Source organism: Chelonoidis abingdonii, chromosome 2 (assembly GCF_003597395.2).
Source record: "Chelonoidis abingdonii isolate Lonesome George chromosome 2, CheloAbing_2.0, whole genome shotgun sequence".
NCBI classification, from domain to species: domain Eukaryota; kingdom Metazoa; phylum Chordata; order Testudines; family Testudinidae; genus Chelonoidis; species Chelonoidis abingdonii.
Window position 1 is genome coordinate 290,654,522 of NC_133770.1, and position 24,368 is coordinate 290,678,889.

Genomic DNA, 24,368 nt, shown 5'->3' on the forward strand with positions numbered 1-24,368 from the left:
GCTCTCAGTCCCTGAAAGGATCTTCCCTCTTATCCCATTATACCTTTATTTACATAAGAGCCTTTGGTGAGAGACCTTGTCAAAGGCTTTCTGGAAATCTAAGTACACTCTCTCCACTGGATCCCTCTTGTCCACATGTTTGTTGACCCCTTCAAAGAACTCTAATAGATTAGTAAGACACGATTTCCCTTTACAGAAACCATGTTGACTTCTGCCCAACAATTTATGTTCTTCTATGTGTCCGACAATTTTATTCTTTACTATTGTTTCAACTAATTTGCCCAGTATGGACATTAGACCTTGAACTTGTAGGAAGCTAGTGTGACAAGCAGAGGATGGGTCCAACGTGCTCAGAGTAGCCTATGTTGCTAAGGAGATGTGCTGTTGGATTCTGTCCTAAGAGCTGATGGCTTCAATGGCCAAATAGATCACACCACTGCAGTCCAGCTGGTAGGTAACACACATGCATTCTTGAGGCTAAATCATCTGCCAAGATGGGATACAGTCTCCCAGCGAGTCACAGATGAATGAGCTGCCTGTGGCTGATATTTGCCACTTTCATAGATAGTGTGCTGAACGGTATGGCCCACTGGTCAGACCCGGCATGGCAGTCATATTAATTATGTAAGGAGCCAGACTACATCTTTGTATTGGGTCCTGATATCACCCCCTCTTCCAAAAGAAAAAAAAATGCTTCATCAAAATGCTTCTCTTTGTTTCTCAGACATTGGCCTTCAATTCTAGAAATCAAGGGACCAATTGTGAATTAATTCAATCATTTGCCCTGACCATTCCTTTCATGTTCACTGTGTTTTAAAAATACATCAGTGTCAGAATTCCAGTATTATCAAGGCACCTGCTCACCTTTCCTGTGACCTTTGTTTCCCCCTCAGTCACTCAGGAAGTTATTTATACTGTGGATATGCCAGTATCAGGTTTGTTTTAAGTATGGAAATCCATCAAATAGGTCTTAAAACAGTTCAAGAATAAAGGTGCAGAAGGATTGCTTCTGACAGAACCAGACAAAATCAATTAATTGATCTCCAGCAGACAGGGATAATTTTATTTCCTAGTCTATTAAAGAAGATCAGAATTGGCTAGCTAATTTTACTAGAGAAATATCTGTCACCAGTCATTAAGCAGCACATGATGGAGAGAACTCGGATGGAGAAACTAAAAACTGCTTTTCCGTCTAGAAATTGCATTACTTATTACATAGCCTTTAGAACTCCAGGATCAAACATCAGCACGAGTCTTTTGTTTCAACAAAAAGTGTTTTTTCTCTCTACACAATAGTATTTTCTACAAATCAACAATTGACCATTCATGTCTGTAAATACTGACACTTATGTTTGTGCCTTTGAGTAAGAGAACATTAATATTAATTGCAAATATCTCACCAAGAAAAAACAAATTGAAGCATGTAACCTATTGATAACTGGTCCCCAGTACACAAGCCTGGACCACACAAAGAATCCTGATTATTTTCTATTTAGACATTCTTGATCATCCAGGCCACTTACTGTAGTTTTGAATGTTAACCATTTATTTAGAGAACAGACAATTTTGACTACTTCATGGAATTTGATTAACAACAGATGCCTTTGGGCTTTTATGAGGAAGGGCTTACCAGAACCCTCTTGTTTTGTCCTTTGGAAAATATTTTTATTTATTTAAGCCGTTGTTTCTAAAGCACTCACTGTTGGCCTCACTCTGCTCACACTGAAGTCAATGACTTTCAGAGGAGAGTGAGGCCACTCAGCCCTTTAGAAAATCATAAGAACAAAAGAACGGCCCATACTCGGTCAGACAAATGGTTCGTCTAGCCCAGTATCTTGTCTTCTAACAGTGACCAGTGCCAGATGCTTCAGTAGGAATGAACAGAACAGAACATGGCAATTATGGAGAGACCCATCTCCTGTTGTCCAGTCTGAGCTTCTGGACATCGATAATTTAGGGATGCCCAGAGCATGGAGTTGTATCCCGAACATCCTGGCTAATACTCATTGATGGGCCTAACCTCCATTAATTTATCTGATTCTTTTCTGATCCTGCTCATACTTTTGGCCTTCACAGGATCCCTTGGAAACAAGTTACAGAGGTTGATTACGTCTTGTGTGAAGAAGTACTTATTTATGTTTGCTTTAAACCTGCTGCCTATTAATATGATTGGGGTGACCACCAATTCTTGCATTATGTGAAGGAGTAGACAATACTTCCTTATTCACTTTCTCCACACCACTCATGGTGTAATAGACCTCTACCATATCCCCGCTTAGTCATCCCTTTTTAAGATGAAAAGTTCCCAGTCCTCTTAATCTCGCTGCACATGGAAGTTGTTCCATATCTCTAATCATGTTTCTTACTCTTCTCTGTAATGTTTCCAATTCTAATATATCTTTTTTGAGATGTGGTGACCACAACTGCACTCAGTATTTAAAGTGTGGGCGTACCATGGATTTATTTAGTGACATTACATTTTCTCTATTATTCTCTACCCCTTGCCTGATTGTTCCTAATATTCTGTTAGCTTTTTTCACTGCCACTGCATATTGTGCAGATGTTTTCAGAAAACTATCCACAATGACTCCAAGATCTCTTTCCTGAATGGTAACAGCTAATTTAAACTCCATTATTTTGTATTCATAGTTGGGATTGTGTTTTCCAGTGTGCATTAGTTGGCACTTATCAACATTGACTTTCATCTGCCATTTTGTTGCCCAGTTTTTCAGTTTAGTGAGATCCCTTTGTAACTCTTTGCAATCAGCTTTGGACTTAACTAGCTTGAGCAATTTTGTTTTGACTGCAAACTTTGCCATGTCCCTCTTCACCATCTTGTCCAGATTATTTATGAACACAGCAGAACCTCAGAGTTATGAATGCCTCAGGAATGGAGGTTGTTCATAACTCTGAAATGTTCGGAACTGTGCACAAAACGTTATGGTTGTTCTTTCAAAAGTTTACAACTGAACATTGACTTGGTGTCTATCTATGTATCTGATAATTCTGTTTTTTGCTATAGTTTCAACCAGTTTACCTGGTATTGAAGTTAGGGTTACTGGCCTGTAATTGCCAGGATTGCCTCTGGATCCTTTTTAAAAAACAAATAGGCATAATATTATCTATCCTCCAGTACAGAGGCTGATTTAAGTGATAGGTTACATATCACAGTTAGTAGTTCTGCAATTTCATATTTGAGTTCCTTCAGAAGTTGTTCCCAGACCACCTCTACTGATATCTGGAACAGCACCTCAGATACTTCACCAAAAGAATGGCTGTGGGAATCTTCCTCACATCTTCTGCAGTGAAGACTGATGCAAAGAATTCATTTAGCTTCTCTGCAGGAGCTGTGTGTTCCTTGAGTAACTCTTTAGCGCTTTGATCTTCCAGTGGCCTCGTGGATTCTTTGGCTGGCTTCCTGCTACTAATGTACTTAATTTTTTTGCTAGCTTTTCTGTCTTCTGATAGTTGTTCTTGAAGTTCTTTTTTGGCTTGCCTAATTAAACTTTTATACTTGAGTTGCCAGAGTTTATGCTCCTTTCGATTTTCCTCACGAAGATTTGAGTTTCAGTTTTCAAATGATGTATTTTTGCCTCTAACTGCCTCTTTTACTCGGTGGTTTAGCTACGGAAGCATTTTTATTTTATTTTTTTGTTCCTCTGTTTTTTTCCTTCAGGGTATAAATTTAGTCTGAGCCTCTATGATGTTGTTTTTAAATAGTTTCCATGTAGCTTGAATGCATTTCTCTCTTGTGCCTATTCTTTTTAAATTTCCATTTAACTAGCTTCTTCATTATGTGTAGTTCCTCTTTTTGAAGATAAATGCTACTGTGGTAGGTTTCTTTGGTGTTTTCCCCTCTACAACTATGTTAAATTTAATTACATTATGGCCTCTATTATCTGGTCGTTCAGCTCTATTCACTTCTGGATCAGATCTTGCGCTCCACTTAGGACTAAATAAAGAATTACCTCTCCCCTTGGGAGTTCCAGGACTAGCTTCTCTACAAAGCAGTCATTAATGGTGTCTAGAAATTTTTTCTCTGCATCATAGCCTGAGGGGATATGTACCAAGCCAACAGAGGGTTAATTGAAATCCCTCATTCTTGGGTTTTCTATCTTTGTAGCTTCTCTGAACTTTGAGCATTTTACAATCACTGTCATTATATTAGGCAGGCAATCAGTAGCATATTCCTACTGTGGTATTCAAGCATGGAATTTGAATCCATAGAGATTCTATGGTACATTTTGATTTATTTAAGATTTTTCCTATATTTGACTGTATGCTTTCTTTCCCATACAGTGCTACTCCTCCACTAGCACAACCTACTCTGTCATTCCTTGATATTTTGTACCCCAGAATTACCATGTCCTATTGATTATCATCTTTCCACCAGGTTTCTATGATGCATATTATAACATCATCATCAAATACCAGGCGTTCAAGCTCACCTATCTTAGTATTTAGATTGCAGAGAGAGCTAAAACGTACAGAACACAGTAAACTCTTTGCAGATTAAACCATTTTGTGATTAAGTTACAATCATAGAATCATAGAATCAAAAGGTTGGAAGGGACCTCATGAGGTCATCTAGTCCAACCCCCTGCTAAAGGCAGGACCATTTTCCCTAAATAATCCCAGCCAGGGTGCAGTCTAGCCGGACTTTAAATAGCTCTAAAGATGGAGATTCTACCACCTCCCTAGGTAACCCATTCCAATACTTCACCACTCTCCTAGTCAGAAAGTTTTTTCTAATATCCAGCCTCGACTTCCGCAACTGCAACTTCAAACCATTGCTCCTTGTTCTGTCCTCCGTCACCACTGAGAACAGCCTAGCTCCCTCCTCCTTGGAGCACCCCTTCAAGTAGTTGAAGGTTGCTATCAAATCCCCCCTTAGTCTTCTCTTCTGCAGGCTAAATAAGCTTAGTTCCTTCAGTCTCTCTTCATAAGTCATGTGCTCTAGTCCTCTAATCATTTTTGTTGCCCTCCGCTGGACTCTCTCCAATTGTTCCACGTCCTTTTTGTAGTGTGGCGCCCAAAACTGGACACAATATTCCAGATGCGGCCTCACCAGTGCCGAATAGAGGGGAATAATCACATCCCTCGATCTGCTGGCAACACTCCTACTAATACAGCCCAGTATGCTATTAGCCTTTTTGGCTACAAGAGCACACTGTAGGCTCATGTTCAACTTTCCATCTACCGTAACCCCAAGATCCTTTTCTTCAGCACTGCTACTTAGCCAAAGTCCCTTGATTAAAAGGCATCAAGTCCCTTGATTAAAAGGCAAGTTTGCTCTCTTTCTAATAGTTAGATTTGGTATAACCAAGGCTGTTTTCGAGAATAAGGGCTCTAAACATTGTTCTCTGGGCAATGAATAAAATGAAGAGATGGAGCTGCTTTAAATTCAGTGGAGCTATGCTGATACTCAGCTGGTGCCTATCTGGTCCTCATTTCTCAAGAGTGCATAACTTGGCAGAAAAAAAAGTGTATTCTTGGTTCAAATCTAAAATAAGTATCTATTCAAGAGTGATTTGTGTTTTAGTTTTAATCAGCACCTACTGCTATAGATCATATGGCCTTCATGCTACCTTGACCATTTCGAGGGCTTCATAGAAAAAATTTTCATGGGTTCACTGAACATTTCATTATAGTAAGAAAATTTACATTCCATTTTCCGGTGCAGGCAGCTCTGATTAGCTAAACTATCCCACAGCTGGAGCAGTCTCACAGTTCAGGAAACACTGTCAGTTACCGGCATATCCAAGTCATCTGCCATTCACTGACATGGGAGGTAGGGTGGGGATTGCAGCTAGGTAGAGGGCATTTCTGAGTCAGTATATAAAAACTCACTGACAAAAATAAATATCCCAGCAGATCCGCAATAGAATAGTCAATTAGCAACAAAGTGCACACCCACAGGGCTGTCTGAACCTATCCAGTTCCACTGGCAACCTTGAGCAGATCTTCAATATAGGTCCCTGGCCCTGATGATAGAAATCACAAAATATACCTGTGATCTAATCATAGCCACTAGAAGCCCAGTCACCATGCAATCTTTAGAAGAGGCTACCACCATTTAGTAGCCACATATTTGCCATGCCTCTACCACCAGGCAAGGTCTAGGGGAAAAGTTAAGTAAGTTTACTGGAAGTTGCCCTTCTTCTGAAGTATTGATTTTAAAACCACACCGGGCTTATAATACATGGAGGTTAATAGAACCAAAGATTCTAAATATTAGATACAGGATGTAACAAATACACAGTGTTCCAATTCTAAATGTGAATTAGTATAATTCCATTAAACTCCATTATAGGAAAATAGAGCAATTACATTTATGACCCCAGGGTGAGCATTATTTAACATGACGCAGGAAGGAAAAGTCACGGAGCACAACTTTCATTCATGTTGGAAGATCAGAGCTAACCCAGGAGAGGTAAAGCAGTCACTGGGCCTAAACTTAAGCAGCTGGTTAAATCCATTTGATCTAGTTTTATAAACACATTGTTTTAATAATTCAGGCAGTCAGATTTTACAGATAAGTGGAAATAACATGCTTCCAGCTTCCTTGACTGTGAGGAAAGACTAATGATCCCCCCCTCCCACCACCACCACCAGATTACATGAAGTATAACTGCATTAGCAGGAAGCAACATATTTCAGAGTCTAGGTCCTTTCCATAAATGGGCATTATACAAGCAGCTAAAAACTAATGGAAGCTCCAAACTCACCCTCTCTGGAAGAGATCCACATTGTGGAATTTGTGTAGTTCCACAGAAAACTCGACCGTTCCCTGTACCTCAGACATGATCTTTTCAGGTCATCACCTAAATGACACACAAACAGGTATTTTAAACATGCCGAACAATATGCTTAATAACAAATTCACTTAAGTTCCTATATCTTGCTTCAGCACTTTGGGCTTCATCCATGACCCAGTGAACTCAATGGGAGTCTTTATACTGACTTCAGTGGACTCTGTTCAGGCTTTTTATTGATAAGAGCCCTATCCAAGTCATGACTGTGAGTCATAAAAGACACAGACAGCCTGAGGGTGCAGCAATAATGCTACATTAGGCTATATCATAATCATTGAAATGTACATAGTATCCTTCAGCCTAGAACCTCCGAGTGCTTTCCAAGCTCTCTCAGTATTCCTGGGGGGAAAGAGAGATGTTGTTATACCCATTTTAGAGAATGGAAACTTCAGTCTCCAGCCAAAGACCACAGTGGTACAGAGTTCTCTTGCTCCCATCCCCTGTGCCCTCTCCCACCAAGGCACTTATCAAAGACAAGGAAGGGCGGTTTCACACGGAACAGAACTAACTCCAGAAAAAATGAATAGCAGAGATTGCCACGTAAGCTCTTTGGGACAGAAAAATTAGTCTGTATCACAAATGTCACAGACAAGATTATGACAGCACCCCCAGGGTGCAGCCTGGGATTGTGCCACCTTAACTCTCTCCAGACTAGGCTGTATTTCACAATGCCTTGCTAGTGACCAGCGGCAAACCCCTCCAGGTGCTGTGATCACTCAACACGACAGCATGTGGAGCCCCACACCCAGCTAGATTGCATAAATGCTCCCACAGTCACTCATGAATCAGAGAAAGGCACCAGAACCATATCCCCCCAGCTTCCAGCACTGTATCTCAGGAATAGTCTGTCTTGCACTGCTCAACATGAGCACTGCGGATTTATTAATTGGTTCACCACTTCATCAATGGAAAGTGGGCCTACATCAACCTTTGCAAACCTGACCAAATTACCAAACACTTCAGGCAAACTCATTGGTAAAGATAAACAGTTAAACAAATGTATTGACTACCAAAGATAAAATTTAAGTGATATTAAGTGTTAGGCAAAAAGTCAGAGTTAGTTACCAAAAGAAAAGAAATATAAGCATGTAGTCTAAACTCTCAACCCTATTAGACTGGGCAACATCTAGATTAAGCTGATTTTCTCACCCCACTGGATACTGCAGGCCTTAATATACAGGTTTGTCTTAAACCTGGGCCAGTCTCCTGTGCTGGAGTCTTGTCTTCTTCTCAGTGTCTTAGTTGCTTGCAGCGTAGGTGGGGACAGGAGAAGGGCCCAGTATGTGTCCTCTCTGTCTGATTTATACCCTCAGTCCACGTGCTTGGAAACACAAGTCCAGGCATGTCTGGGGGGCATTGCTGAGTCTCCAGGTAAGGTTGAGCAATTCCCCTGATGTGGCCTCATGCAGGTGAGTCATTGCATTGTAGCTCCCTTGCTGGACAATGGTTGTTGATGGGCTGATTGATACCCTGCCTGAGTGTTGATTACTTTCCTTGCTGTTGCTTCTGGGGGGCTAATATCTGGCTGATTCCCCAATTTACAGCATGCTATAATGACCACCATACAACACAATTCTCATAACTTCATATGCATTAATGATACACATATATGGATAGAGAAATGACTTTCAGCAGATCATGACCTTTCCCCTGATACCTTACAAGGCATGGGTTATATGTAAGATCACGATTATATGAAAATGAGGATGATGGGGGTTCCAAGACTCTCCCCCCCAGGTGTAGAATGTCACAAATACGGCCCCCAGATTTGTTTACTTCACACATACACAGTGGTCTTAGGTAGAGAAGCAGAGTGTAAGTGCAGAGAAGGATGTCTCATGAGCATCAGTCTGAGCGTAGATAGCTGTCTACTGTACACAACGGGGGAGGTGGGAAAGGGTGCCTGACATTCTGGTGCCACGGAGTAGTAGCAGATGCATTGGAAGGCTTTCCATTTAGCATCCAAAGGGACCAGGGCTGCTGGAACAATTTGTATAGTGGGGAGTGCCCAGAGCCATTGATCCAAAATGTAAACCCTGTATATGATGGAAACCACTTCAAGTCAGGGGGAGCAGCAGCACCCTCAGTTCCAGCACCTAAAAGAGGGGCTCTAGTTTGGAATTCTGCCCAGCTTCTGCAATAGGGGAGACTCTCTTCAGACTATTAGGTTCATTTGTATCATGCATAAAGGTGCGCTAAATGCCTCCCACCCACTCCAATACATCAATGCAAGGCTGGGCAAGATTCTGATGTTGTATATTTTCAAATCAGGAGACAGTACTACACTGTAGCTATCTGATAAGTTTAGTTGCCCACTCCTGGCTGTATGTTTTCCAGGTGACTGGCCTTTTATTTCACTGATGATTTAAACATTATTTTTTTCTTAACCCCTGCCCCTCTCGAGCAATCTCATTTTTCAAAAGGCGCTTTGCTGAGCTTTATTTCCTCCACTGGAAAAATATGCATTGCAGACAGTGATTCCAGACTGACAAGAACTACAACTATGCAATTTATATTATATATAAATAAAATAATTGCCAAACATTCCATTTTTTTTAATATATACCCCCAAGGTAAGGAAATGAATGTATCAGTCAAGTCAGTGTTATGTCATAATGATTTCCAGTAAAATTCAGGAGCAGTGAAGGTAAACTCAGTGTGATGCTCTGGTAGAGCTAATGTTATTTGTACCTTACCTAGCTTTCTAAAACTGTAACAAGATTGGCCCACCCTCATTTTACTCTTGATAAAGCCCTCGGTAGGACGGACATAAAAGTTATGTTTGTCAAAGATACTTCAGTGGAGGGCACCAATAGCACAAACAATAGACCCAGAGAAGAGCTGAAGTCACATAGCTTAAAGAAAAAGAATAAATGTTCAAAAGTGACCAGTGATTTTGGGTGCTGCACCTGACTTATCCTTAAAGGGACCCAATTTTCAAAACATGGTCCTTTGAAAATAAGGTGCTTAAAGCTGGGCACTCACAAAATAGAGGCACTCATACTCACTAATCACTCAGGACAATTTAAGCCAAAATGTATCACAGGGTAGTTAGTTAAAAGAGCATTACCTAAAAGTAGAGTAGCTACCTGGCCGATTGTGCTGTTACCGAGGGCCAACGTATGACATCAGTATTTGCAGTATTGTAGAAAATATTGCCAATACTGAAGATATGTCACATACTTATCTAAGACGACCGGCGAGTGTTTAGGGAATGCCCCTGGGCACCTCTCTGTTGGACAGCACTTTGAGTGCTTTTAAACGAAGCACTACATGCCACACTAACATTTCAGAACAAGAATAAAGCAGGTGCAAGGCAACCCAGCTGGTGATATGACATGGGGGACAGGCCTGCCAATGGCAGCCCTCCGTCTTTAGCGAGGCTGCCATTGATCAGTCCAAGCACCTCTGAGTTTGGATTGGCTGGTGGAGTACTGCCCATAACGAGAGCACTGGATAGAAGTAGGCCTCTCTATGCTACTCCACAAGAGTTTGTGAGTATCCCACACTCGCTCCCTGAGAGTAGGTCTGCACTGCAGAGTTAACTATATTCAAGTTACTCCTTTCAAGTTAGCCTCGCTTTAGTGAGAGAGGCCACACTGTGAAATAATACTACAACTGCTGTATGCACACTAGCATTGCATTCACTTGTGTGTGGTGCTAAGACTTCTGGGGCCACATCTTCTCTTTCTCTGTACTGCAGTAAATTGAGATGCTCTGTGAATTAATTCCTACTGAACTGCAGGAGAACTTCTGTCCTTTCTGGGCACACAGAGGAATTGTGGGAAGGCCCAGGAGCACTCAGATGGGAGCTAGTCTGCACTCAGACATTGTACTCATTTGAGTTTCAGCCTATACAACTCCCCAGCCCTTGGGCCTGAAAACTCAAATTAAAAGCACAATGACACCTGAGTTAAGAGTTGGCGTGTGTGGACAAGACTCAAGTTTGGGGCATCACTCAAATTATTAGTTGAATTCACTCTTCACTGAAGACATAGCTTTAGAGAGTAATGGCTATGGAGGATAAGCTGGATCAGTTACATTTCAGGGTCTATGGTTCATTGGTCTTAGCAAGTTCCACTTAACATTTCAGGCAACTGCACTGGTTGTGTTGTGCTGGCAAAATCTACACAACAGAGGGGCCCAGATTGTCATGGTTTTATTAATTTATGATTTATTTAATTACAGGCTCACAAATCTGGGTAATTTTTCCTGCCCACAGGGGTTAGATTCCCCTTCATACTGTTAAATTTGAGTGGATGAGGATAGGAGTGGGGTCTCCCACGCTGGAAATCTGGACATCTTCTGCAAATGATAGCATGTCCTAATCTGTACGGTAGATGAATATGCATGATCTCATTTGCATTTTAAAAGGAACACTTGCTGTTATTTTCTTTTGCTGCTGCTGGACCAGGTTGACTTTAAGGACTGGTGGTGGTTGTTTAAGTTATGATAAAGTTGTAATCATTTGGCCAAAATATGATGCTTGTGTTCATGCTCATTGGCCCTTCCCATGGGCAATGTTTAGTAGTTGGCTGTTTGGGCTAGCTACTAAGTTATACTACTTATTTTGGTAGTACAACTGATTGAGCTATATGCATTGATAAAATGGTTATTTGGTACATACACAGGTAAACACAGAGATAAACTAAAGGAATCATAATTGCAACAACCATGATTCCGAGCAATTGGTTGGAAGTTTATTTCAGTGGAAATATATTGCGTGTCACTGAGGACAGAATCTGGCCCAGTAGCATTACTGTATTATAGACAGTAATAATCCTAATGGCATCCACAGTCCTCACAGGACTCTTAAGAACCGCATTAGCTTGATGGCGCTAATCACACTAGTGAGGGCTGCAGGATCTGGCCCCTACTTTGATTTACTTTCAGAAGCTATTCTACTACAACATAAAACGTGTTTACCTCCTCCAGCAGATTATAAATCTGCCTTACGTTCTGTATGTATTCTTGGCCAAAAAAAAAATAAACCAGACATTTCCTCAGTGCTTTGGCCATACTTGTCTGGTTCCATCACAGGATTCATCAGAAAGTCAGGGACAAAAGAGCAAAATAAAAACACCTTCCCAGAGAAAGCAATGACTCATAAACCTAGAAGCATTCATTTAGGGCAAAGTTTAAAGAAGAGAACCCAGCTGTGTTCCTCAGGAAGCACAGCACATCTTAGACATGAGTCTCCATAATACATTCCCTGCTATTTCTACATTTAGAAAAAACTATATTTTGTTATGGGTTCCCTGGGAAGCTGATATTTGCAAGATGGGGGAGGAAATTTAAGTTTTTCTAAAAGCTACAATCGTGTTTATAAAAAAAACCAGTCATGGTAAAACTGCATTACTCTCTTCTCCATACATATCTGCTCCTAGCATAGATATGAATAAAGTCTGCGACACAGGAGCAAAATAATAAACAGCCTTTGAAAAACAGGGCAATCATGACTCAAACTCAGAAACCGTGAGTTAGGATAAAGTGTTGGGGAAAGGTGAAAATAGATTAAATGTCTTTTCTTTTTAGAGAAGCAAGGTGAGATGGCTGAGGTAATATCTTTTATTGGACCAACCTCTGTTGGTGAGGGAGAGAAACTTTCGAGCTTACACAGAGATGTTCTTCAGGTCCAGGCAATCTACTCAGAGTGTCACAAGTAAACACAAGGTAGAACAGATCATTTTGCATAAATAGTTAACATATTTCCTTTTAGTTTTCCATCATTTGCCTTTTCTCTAGTGAAATGGGTCCCAGGAGACCCTAAAGTCACTATTGAATCAAAATGCCCCAAAATCAGGTGAGTTATTTTGATTCAGCGCAATCACAGAGGCCAGTCAGCACTTCTGTTGCACATCATCCTCATGTTCATGAACCCATGGGCATCATTAGTACAGGGGAGGTGGAGCCTTTATTATATTAGTGGCCTATATTAATCATCTTTAAATTATGTTAGCCATGTTATTTTAGTTCCAAGATTTTGAATACGACAAGGTATAATATAGCCACGTTTTAGTATTTGAATAAGGACAACGAACGGTAGAGTACTCAGGGCACATGGTAATACCTGCCCTATCTGAATGATAAAGAATAGAAATACCAGCCCTTGCAATTATTATTAGATGAATAGTTGAAGAATAACCTACGAAATATCCTTAAAAAAAAAGAAAGAGGAGCATGGCCTTTATATAGCTCTAGCATTTGGGTTTTCTGGACTGCAGTGTACTGACCCAATTTTGAATTTAGCCAGGACACAAGAGTCAGCCACTTTTTTTTTTTAAAATGGCCACAACTATTCAGGATTTAAATTTGATATGTCCTCTGAAAAACACAGCATCTGCAGCCACATTGTGCCCTTCAATATTCTGCACGGACTCAAAAGTATCAAGGATTAATCTTGTAGGTCTTCCATTGATATATATTCCTGTTTGGGGTGTGGAATGTAAAGGGATCACAGCACAAGATGGGATAGCTGCAGGTAACTGTTCCCATTATTTTGTAAAAGTTCGAGCCAGAAACATGCCCTTGAATTATCTCTTTACGTTGCAGGGCAGGATGGATGGATAGATACAAATGAATACGAGGCACATGACCTTATCCTGCCATATAATCCACAAAACATGCTTGTTTCTTTCACAAGTATACCAGTTGTGACAGGGTCCAGCCAGATGGATACAGGAAAGTGTTAGAAGGCAGATATATTAGTCCCAGATTAAATAGATCTCTCTTCCCTGGGTAAGGTAACAGGGACAGTTCCAGAACAAGCAGGAACTTGCTGGAACCAGTTAAGGCAGGCAGGCTTATTAAGACATCTGGAGCCAGTTGGGAAGAAACTGCTAGAAACAATTAGGACAGGCTGGCTAATCAGGGCACCTGAGTTTAAAAAGGACCTCACTTCAGGAGCTGGGAGCAAGAGGCATTAGGAGCTGAGAGTGGAAAGGCTGGACAATTGATGAGTACAAGCATTATCAGACACCAGGAGAAAGGTCCTGTGGTGAGGATAAAGAAGTTGTTGTGAGGAGGCTATGGCGAAGTAGCCCAGGGACTTGTAGCTGTCACGCAACTATACCAGGAGGCACTCTAGACAGCTGCGATCCACAGGGCCCTGGGCTGGAACCTGGAATAGAGGGCGGGCCCGGGTTCCCCCCAAACCTCCCAACTCCTGATCAGACACAGGAGGAGCTGACCAGACTGTGGGTTCTACCAGAGGGGAAGGTCTCTGGGCTGTTCCCTGACCCACATGGTGAATCTCTGAGGCGAAGAAATCTGCCAATAAGTGAAGGAGCCACCAAGATAGAGGAGGAACTTTGTCACACAGTTTAATTGTTAAACATTGTTTGTTTCTATTCTCTGATGAGCCAACACACTTTAGATAAGAGTCCTATTTCAAAACTTTTCAAGTCTGCTGTTCTGCATTCCTGGGAAACCAAAATTGATTCCTTCATCAGCCATATGAAACCTTTTTAAAAAAAAAACAGCACAAAAAAAGTGAGTAATTTTTCCCAATGCCTGTTGATTTTTATTATAGAAAATAAAGTTGGTGATATAGGAGTAAAACAACAAACATCCCTTAAAAAAGGGAAATAGTGATTCAAAACCCAAGAAAGATATTGAATTAAAAGTATTCAAGAAAGGATCCAACTCACTTATAGCTGTTGGCATTTTCACAGTTATATTTTTGCCTCCATATTCTACCTTTTCCCAACCCACTTCGGATCCACAAAATCCCAAACTCATGATCTAGGTCAAGGGTTCTCAGTTTGCTCCATGTCATTACTCTACAAGAAGTTCTGGGATAATACGCGTACACCTGCATCTAGCGATAAAGTGTGATCATGACTGTCTGAAACCTACTGGTGATATCTAAATTGAGAACCCATTACTTAGATTATCCTCAGAGATTAGCAAATCCAAGGCTATCCAGTTGAGTGGTAAATCTCCAAAGAAACTCCAGGTTCTGCCAGAGGTTTCGGTAAGTCAATACTGAACAGTTCCAGAACTAACGTCAGCTGTCATTGTCAGGAACTCATTGAAAATATGCATATGGAGACAGTGAAGCTTGAGGAAGCAAGCCAGTTGGAGAGAACTGCAGTAACACCACCACGAGTGGAGGAAATGGCTCCACCACAAGGAGAAAGCTGGCTGCTGGTGACTTCTGGATGCAGACAGTGCTCCACACCTGCTCCCAACCCATCGTCCACGCAGATAAAGAAACTGATATGCTGCCCTGGCAATGAGGGATGAGAAATCTCCCCCAAAAGGTGGAGGAGGAGATGCCACATACCCCCAAGGCTAGGAGGATCATGGACACCACTCAGAGTAAATGAAGGGTGGTGGTGGTCTGTGACTCCTTTCTAAAGGAGACAGAGGCATGCTTTTAGGTATGGTGCATATGTGGGGCCTATTATAGAGACACTGAGAAAGGATTGCCGAAGATCATCCGGCCCTCTGACTACTAACCCCATGCTGCTTATCCACATGGGCATTAATGTTACTTCAAATTATGACCCTGAACCAATCAATCAGACGTGACTAGGGGGCTCTAGGAGAGAGGGTGAGCGTTGGGGCATAGGTGGTGTTCTCATCAATCCTTCCAGTCAAGGGTAGGGGCCCAGGTGGAGTCAGATATCTTGGAGATGAATGCATGGCTGTGTGGACAGATTATCATATAACTCACACTACTGGAATATTGGTATAAAAGAGTACAGCTTGTTCAGGAAGAAAAAGCAGCAGAAAAAAGGGAGGAGGTGTTGCTTTGTATATCAAAGATGTATACACTTGCACTGAGATTGAGATAGAAGTGGGAGGCAGATCTGTTGAAAGTCTTTACCCAAAGATAAAAGGGGTAAAGACAAGCATGATGTCATGGTAAGGGTCTACTATACGTCACCTAACCAGAAAGGAGAGGCAGATAAGGTTTCTTTTTTTAAAGAGTCAGAAATGATTTAGATAGTGGCATAGAAAATACATTTATAACATTAGTGGATAATAGGAAGCTGGGGGCACTGAAAGCGCTTTGGAGGACAGAATTAGAATTCAAAATGATTTTGACAAACTGGAGAAGTTGTCTGAAATACGTTGAAATTCCATCAGGCAAATGCAAAGTACTTCACTTAGGAATAATCCGTTGCACAAATGCACAAATACAAAATGGGAAATGAATGCCTAGGAAGGAGTATTTCAGAAAAAAATCTGGGAGACATGGTGGATGACAAACTGAATACGAGTCAGCAATGTAGCACTGTTGCAAAAAATAAAAGCAATCATTCTGGGATGCATCAGCGGGAATGTTGTAAGCACAACACAAGTAGTAATTCTTCCATTCTGCTCAGCACTATTAAGGCGTCAACTGGAGTACTGTGTCCAGTTCTGAACACCATACTTTGGGAAAGATGTGGGCTAACAGGAAAAAACAGAGCAACTAAAATCATTAAAGGTCTAGAAAACATGATCTACAAAAAAATGGGTTTGTTTAGTCTGAAGAAGAGAAGACTGAGGAGGGGGACATCATAAAAGTTTTCAGGTCTGGAAAAGGCTGCTATAAAGAGGAGGGAGATAAATTGTTCTCTTTATCCACTGAGGACATGCCAAGAAATAATGGGCTTAAATTGCAGCAAGGGAGATTTAGGAAAATTTAGGTCAGAGAGATAAGGTGGTTGAAGTAAAAGACAAGCTTTCGACCTGAAGAAAAGCTCTGTGGAAGGCCAAAAGCTTGTCTCTCTCACCTACAAGAAGTTAGTCCATTAAAAGATATTACCTCATTCACCTTGTCTCTCTAATATTTTAGGACCCATATGGCTACAGCCACTGCATATATAAATTTAGGTCAGATAATTTGACATAAAGAATGAATGCCAGCCCCAATTAGTCTCACTCAGCATGCTCTTTTCATGCAGCAGTCTTGAAATTAACTCAGCATCTGCTGTTAGAAAATAATAAGTTGCTGTGGCTATTGCCCACAAAATGGAAAGGCAGGGAAAATGCAGAAAGGCGAGGAGGTGGTAGAATATAAGGAGAAAAGTGGTAACAAACCTCCATCTGTACTGTCATATGATTCTCTTCTTTTTGGCCTGCACATATCCCTCCCTTCTGACTGTTCCCCCCCCCCCAAAAAAAATCTCTTACAAGTCCCAAAGCACCTATGTGCACAATTACAGTTAAAAATCATTAGCCTGATTTTCACTGCTGCTGAGCACCCATTGAGCCCAGATCTTCCGTTATGTCATGTCTCTTCCTTACAGTTCCCCTGCAGTAAAGGGATCATTTTCTGGCACGCCCCTGGACAGTCTTAGGACCATTTTTTGGTTTGCTAACAGCTCTGAGAAGTAAAAAACAAAAACAAATATTCTGAGTCAAACAAAATGTTTTGTTTGACCCAACATAAACATGCTTTGTTTTAAATTTTGAGTTTCTAATTTTTCTAAATAAAATTAGAATTTGCAAAACAGAGTCACTTTGAATAAAAAATCGCAACGTGTCATTTCAGCATTTTTTAAAATGAAACATTTTTACTTTTTTTAAGGGTGGTTTTTCTTAACCTAAACAATTTAGTGAAATCGACACAAATTTGTGAATTGTTTCAGTTTAGTCCAATCTGAATTCACTTCTGAACAAAGTTTTGATCAAAAAATGTCACCCAAGTCTACTCAGGACCATAAAGTCCATCAACAAAAGTCATGCATTCATTAACAGCACATTTGTTTTGGGAAAGCTGAGGACGCCACAGAAAACTGGTTTGGACTGGTACAAAAAGCATGGGGGACAGAGGCCCCTGAACGATATGCCCCCAAAGACCCCACGACTTAAAACCCTCCTGAGAGGTGAAGTAAGTTGGAGATCAACAGCAGACCCCAGACGACCTGTGCACAGGACAGAACTCCCATCCACCTCTTCCCCCACTTCTTCGTACGTTACACCCAGGCTTGGCAGCACGTGTGTGAGTATGAAAGTGGGTTAGGGCTTGGGGCATTAACGCTTTCTTCCTTCCTCTGAGTGATGTGAGGAACCCCCAGCACTCTCTGCTGTTATTATTTTATTAATAAAGCTTTAAAACTCAATCGCTTGGTGTGCTCCATCATCTCCTCCTTCAATGATCCTGTGGCCTCAGCCTGATCACCTGATGCCTCAGGCAGATTGGTAACAGAAATCTGTCACAAGTGCATCCTTAATTCCCCGCCCCATGCACATATGCATGATGGTCTTTAATTACATGATCACGTACAAAAATTTTCCCCACAGGATAAACCGGCTGTGGGGGTAACTTAGGGCTGCACAGTGAGGGAGATTGTGTGGAAGACCCATTTAATTTCTTGCAGAAACTGGAAGGTGGGTAGTGACCGGGGCAGGGGACTGCAGGAAGTTAAACAACCATGTCATGGTTACGGTAGTTGAATACTGTGCTAGAGAACTGAATTATCTTGCAGCTCGTCCCATCTCTTAACTTTTGAGTGCTTGACTTTGCAACCTTAATAACAGTCCTTTCGCTTGTGCGTGTGAGCATGTGTACTATATCTCATTCTCACAGGGACAAATTCTGTAACTCTTTATTACAGGGTGTGATGTTTCTGACTATGTTCCTTTACAGCCAATGGGACTTCTCACACTAGCAAGCACTGTGTCAAGTAGTGCTTGCAGAATTGGGCCCAAATCCTACACTACATCAAGCACCACTATGCTGTCTTTCACCGAGTAAGAATCAGACCACTCGGTGAGTGGTAAGCTGTGGTTGTTAGGATTAGTGCTACTGCTATTTATTGTTACCCTAGCCTCCTTCCTCATCTGTCCGTTGGTTTCATCCACCTGGTTTGTCTCATCTTTTTTTATGGCAGGCTGCTTGGGGGAAGGACTTATTTATTTCGTTTGTAAAAGCAGCTGGTGCAACTGGGAGACCTGATTAGATGCTATTGGAATATAAATATTATTAGTATGTGAAGAACAAAAAGAGAATAAAGTAGTGTGACAGACCCAGACCAGTGGGGTGCAAGAGTCTGGTAGAGGGCAAATATACTGGTCACTGGATGAGTAGTTTTCTGTTCCCTGAGTGACCAGAGCAGGGGTTGCACTAGAGTAATCAAGGAACCATGCTAGGAACCAATAAAGTAGACAAGGCTGATTAGAATCACCGCAGCCATCAAGGCAGGCTTAATCAGGGACCTGTTTAAAAAGGACTTCAACAGTCAGGTAGGGGAGCCAGAGAAGAGAAGTGTGTGTGAGCAGCTGGACAAGAGGCAACAAGGGAGCATGAGAGTGAGAGGGTGTCTTGCTGGAGGACTTAAAGTGAGTAAAACATTATCAGAACACCCAGGAGAAGGTCCGTGGTAGATAAGAAGTGTTTGGAGAAGCCAATAGTGGAAGAGCCCAGGAATATGTAGCTGTCATGCACTGTTACAAGAGGCACTATGACAGCGCAATCCACAGGGCCCTGGGCCTAGGAACCACAGAGTAAGAAGAGGGGCACGGTTCCCCGCAAACCCATCGCCCACACATCCTGATACGACACAGGAGAGTTGATCCACGAACTGTGGGAAGATACACTGAACTGACCAAATCGCCAAACGCAGACCAGCAGAGTAAGAGGAACTTTGTTCATAAAGTAAGGTAAGTCTGAAGAAATTAGGTTCCTAAATATGGTGTAAATGGTAAACTAAAAATCTGAAAATGAATTAAAAATCAACTCTCATGCCTGTATCTTTGAAATACGTTGTGTGTGAAATGGCCATTCCGCACTGCAAGGACCATGGAACAATTCAACAGCAATGATGGGAACACTTACCATCTCCACTTGTCGAAAGCAACAGCATCTGCACTAAGGCAGTTCCAGTTAGGCAACTTACCAATGTTGGTTCGAAGTGATGGAGTAAGAGGGACTTCTGCCTGGGGGCATGAGAGGTGTAAACCAAAAGCAAGTTTGAGGACTTCAATAACTCGTCATGGTTATGAGGTGTATAAATAGTAATGTAGAGGTTTGTGGCCTGCCTTGTGCAGGAGGTCAGACTAGATGATCATATTGGTCCCTTCTGACCTACGAGTCTATGAGAGCAGGGGAGGACTTTAGGGAATGGACTATACCTGAGCCTGTAACCTGAGCTAGGTAAGGGGGGTGGGAGGTCAACACCTTTGCCTGGGAAGGAAGACAAAAGAGGCTGGCAGGAGGGACTTTAGTTTCAGTTTGGGTTTGGGGCTGTGTGGGCGGAATTCAGGGTATCCTAAGCTGGGATTCAAGCATCCTGAAAGCCCAGAAGGACTCGATTGAGGGGTCCTGACTGTGCCTGCAAGCTCTGCTGTAACCTGCGTTCCTGTTGTCCAATAAACCTTCTGTTTTACTGACTGGCTAAGAGTCACTGAGAGTCCCAGGAAGAGGGGTGCAGGGCCAGACTCCCCCACACTCCGTGACACTTCCCCCTGGGGAAGTGAAGCCTCAAAAGAGGAAGTCTGGACACAACTGTGGGGGAGTTTTTCCCCAAAGGAGGGAGGATGCCAGGGTCTGCTCCTTAGCTCTGGGAGCAAGGGGATCTCAGCCTGAGGCTGTTGCTAACCCTTCCATTCACCCTTCAGTTTAGTGCAGACTGACACTACCCAATTGATATGAGCAAAAGCCCTGAAAGGCTGCTTCCAGCTAGCGACCTATGAAGTGCTACCAGGGACTGGAGACAAGTAGGGTTACCATAGTTCCTGAAGGGAAATGGGACTCCATGTGGGACAGGCCCGAGCCAATCACCCAAGGTCCCCTCCCACAGGATTTGCCGGAGCCCCACCCCAATCCCACACCCCACCTCTCCCCCACATGGGGCTGGCCCAAGCCCCTCTCCCCACACCTGGGGCAGGCAGGGCTTGGGCGAGCAACGGAAGACATACTAGATAAAATAACCATATTTCTCAAAAGCTGGAGCTGGCATCACTGCTCACTCGAGCCCTGTGTGCCCCTGACCTGAGGCCAGCCTCCCTTCCCCCTGTGAGGCTGGCATCATCTCATCTCCCCGCACCTCACTTCTTTAAAAAAAGTGGGCATTTGTTGCACTTCCTCTTGTGAGCTGATCAAGTTGCCAAGAGCAAATGGGACAAATGCCCACTTCCCCTCTCACAAAAAAAATTAAAAACAAACAAACAAACCATACTTGGGATGGCCGGGATAGGGCTTAAAAAACAAGACTGTCCTGGCCAAAACAGGACGTCTGGTAACCCTAGAGACCAGGGGACTATAAACTGGACTTTTAAAAGCAGGGCTTTGGAGCTGTGCTCCAGCTCTGTTCCAGCTCCAGGCAAAAACCTGCAGCTCCACTGCTCAGGAGCTGCTCCGCGCTCCAGCTCCAGGCTCCGCTCCAAAGACCTGCTTAAAAGACCCTGGGAGTGAGCTGACCTCCCACTAGGGGTTGGAAAATTGCCCAGGAGTGGGGAGCTCCCATGGGAACCCATGAGCATGAAATTCAAAGATACGACTGAGCCCAAACGAAGGGTCAGATGACTACAACAGGCTCGCTGTCATGATGATGGTATTGGTTCTTTGGGCAGGGAGTGGTTTCAGAATGACGCAAGTACAAGCAATAAAATATGTAGAGTCATAATCAGATTGGTCGACATGTGCTCAAAGTGCTGGGGACTAAACTGACACACAGCTGCACCAGATTTTGGCGTGCAGCCAGAGGCAAATCAAATGGCTCACAAACAAAACGGAAGTCTGATGCTTATGTTGCATGGTATGTCTTGACCTTGCAGTTAGGCCTAGGGCCAAGGTCTTGCAGTGAAGCAGTCTGATCTAACCAGGCTTTGTGGAGTCTGTTCAAAACAAGAATTTCCGCTGGTCAGAGCTGAAACTGCAAGTTAACCCAGCACCTAAATGAATTTCAACAAAAGGATGAAGTTGTGCTTCAGTCTTGCGGACTGTGCGTCAGGCAAAAAGGCAGTTTCTTAGGCCTGGTCTATACTGGGGTGGGGGGAAATCGATTTAAGATATGCAACTTCGGCTATGAGAACAGCGTAGCTGAAGTTGATGTATCTCAGATCGAATTAAAATTACCTACTTTGTGTCCTCGCAGCACGCCGCGGTTCCCCCATTGACTTTGCTTCCGCCTCGCTCACTGCTGGAGTTCAGCAGTCAACGGGAGAGTGATCGGGGATTGATTTATCGCAATAAATCGATCCCCAATAGATCGATCACTACCCGCCAATCCAGCGGTAGTGTAGATGTACCCTTACATTAATTCTTCCTCCTTTCTGAACAGGAGAGCAGGACTTCTAATGCCAGCTACCACAGACACCTGAGTGCACCGCCCTCTCACTGGGTCAGCTCCTACAAGCCCTCCTCACAAGAATAGTGTTTATTCACTTTACAAAGTAAATGGCACTTTGTGAGTTAGTAACTGCTTGCATGATCAGATCTATAGTGTGTTGGGAGACCTCTAAATCTGTACAGCTGGGCCCAGCCACACTTCCTGGGGTAGGTTTCCTGACAGTCCTGGCACTTGGGGAAAATCCTGTTCCCTCCTCCACAATGAGTCCCTTGGTACTGGAACTTCCATGGTTTCACGGAAGAAGGGGGCAGACCCACACAGGCAACACATACCCTTCTGTATATGGAAGGTTCCTGTTTGGCTGGCTGAGTTCTAGGTCTGGAGGTGCCCTTAGATTGTGTTGCTGAATTCTCAAGCACAGAGAGCTAACTCTCACCCAGCCAAATCACAGACAAGTAGGCTTTACAAATCACCTCTCTCTCAAGTCACTAGACAAATTCCAACACCCTGACTTCTTCTGTGTGTCGACTTCATTCATTCCTGGACAGTTACAGTGCTTTCCAAAATGATCTGCAGCACTCAGTTGTGTGAATCCGGAGAGCCCAGACATGCAGCTCCAAGTGACAGGTGCGAAGCCAGCTCCTGAGTCACCAGCACAACTTCCTGCTAAGCCACCCCGGGCTTCCCTGGGAGATCTCCCTTCCAAGCACCAAACTGTAACACATTTCGTTTGTCAAATCTGTGCAGATTGCAGCTTGAAGTGTGACATATCCACAGGCGACTTTGCTTGCCAAAACCAGAGATAATTCTGTTGCTAAAAGCTCTACATCCACATGAGAGTCACATGCATCGGTGTGGACAGCTTGCGCGCAGCAAAAAAAATGTTGTCCTTTCATTTAGGCTCAAGGCCAAGTTATTCTCTGGGAGATAAGGCTATATTTGAGGATGGCTGATCTCAGAGCCCAGCTGTTTTTCTCTGCAGCAATGTTATTAAAAGGCCAGTTCCTGGTACCCTTACAATGAGTAGCACCATAATCAATTGATTTCAATCTGATCATAATGGAGTGAGATACTATTCCACATGACAGGTATTAGACTCTGACCCCAAGTTCTCCTCACTGGGTTTTGTGTACTCAGGATCATTTGCTAATTATGGGTAGGGCTACGATTCTGTCACGGAATCCGTTACTTCCGGAGACCTCCGTGACTTGAGCCCCCAGTGCCTAGGAGCTGCAGGGTCCTCCTGCCACCCGTGGCGGCTGGGAACTGCAGGGCCCCAGGAGTTCCTAGCCACCGCAGGCGGCGGAGGTGTCCTGAGCTTGGAGCCATGAACGGTAGGGGGACCCTGCAGCTCTGAGCTGGACCCCCCAGGGTGGTGTGAGGAGCCTGCAACTCCCCATTGTCATGCATATTTTTAGTAAAAGTCACTGATAGGTCATAGGCAACAAAGAAAAATCCATGGAAGCCTGTGACCTGTCCATGACTTTTACTAAAAATATGAGTGACAAAATATTAGCCTTAATTTTGGGCCCATCATTCCCACCAGAACCATGAGTGGAGGGGACTCTATATGCACAGACCCTCAGCTGTCTTTGCAATGGCATCCCCTCATCCCCCAAACCACGAGGAAGGGAATTATGGGAAGAGAAGTCAGGCCAGGGACAGAGCAGAAAGCTGGAGCAGGAATAGTCATCCTCCTTCCCTGGGCCCCTCAAAGGCTAGGGCAGAAAGGCATCACAACAGACTGAATCATCCTTCCACTCCCGCCCCCCTTCTCCACTGCAGGGATTCCACCTCAAGTGCGGGAGTTCTGGGGGCAGCATGGCAGCAGAGCCTTGGCAAAGACTGTAGCAGGGTAGCTGAAGAAGTTGCATTGAATGCAGTTAGTTTTTCTTTTGGAGAGAAGCAGTAGCAGCAGTGATGTTCTGTAGGTTTCTCTGTTTCTTTCCCCTCTGTTGGCTGTCCGGCTGGTCTGTTAGTGTGATGCCGTTTCCAGAGGAGCTGGGGTGGCCAGCGTGCTGGAGCGAGACGCAGCAGCCGAGCAGGTTTCACTGGGGCTGGCGGCCATGGTGGCCACATTGGTAATGGTCTATTACAAGGGAGAGCTGACATCCTGATGGAATAACTGGGGAGAAATCTCCATGAACAGCAGCTAGCTGACAGAGCCTCCCATGACTCTGGCTCTGCAGCAGACGATCAGGCCCTGTAACTTTTACCCAACACTTTCAAAACTCCTTGGCCGAGTTTTCTTCCACCTTATGCCCACCCTGCTGCCCCTTCCTGCATGCTGCTGAGCCACAGTTCCTGACAAGCAGAATGAGCG

At 43.3% G+C, this 24,368-nt stretch overlaps 1 protein-coding gene across 1 annotated transcript in view; it reads right to left on the reverse strand.

Annotated features, from left to right (window-relative positions):
* FAM135B (family with sequence similarity 135 member B) overlaps positions 1-24,368 on the reverse strand; it is a 380,275-nt gene that overhangs the window by 278,266 nt on the left and 77,641 nt on the right. The window contains exon 2 of the mRNA XM_075062034.1: positions 6,729-6,824. Within this exon, the coding sequence (XP_074918135.1) occupies positions 6,729-6,805 (77 nt within the window). The 5' untranslated portion in view covers positions 6,806-6,824. The remainder of the gene's footprint in view (positions 1-6,728; positions 6,825-24,368) is intronic.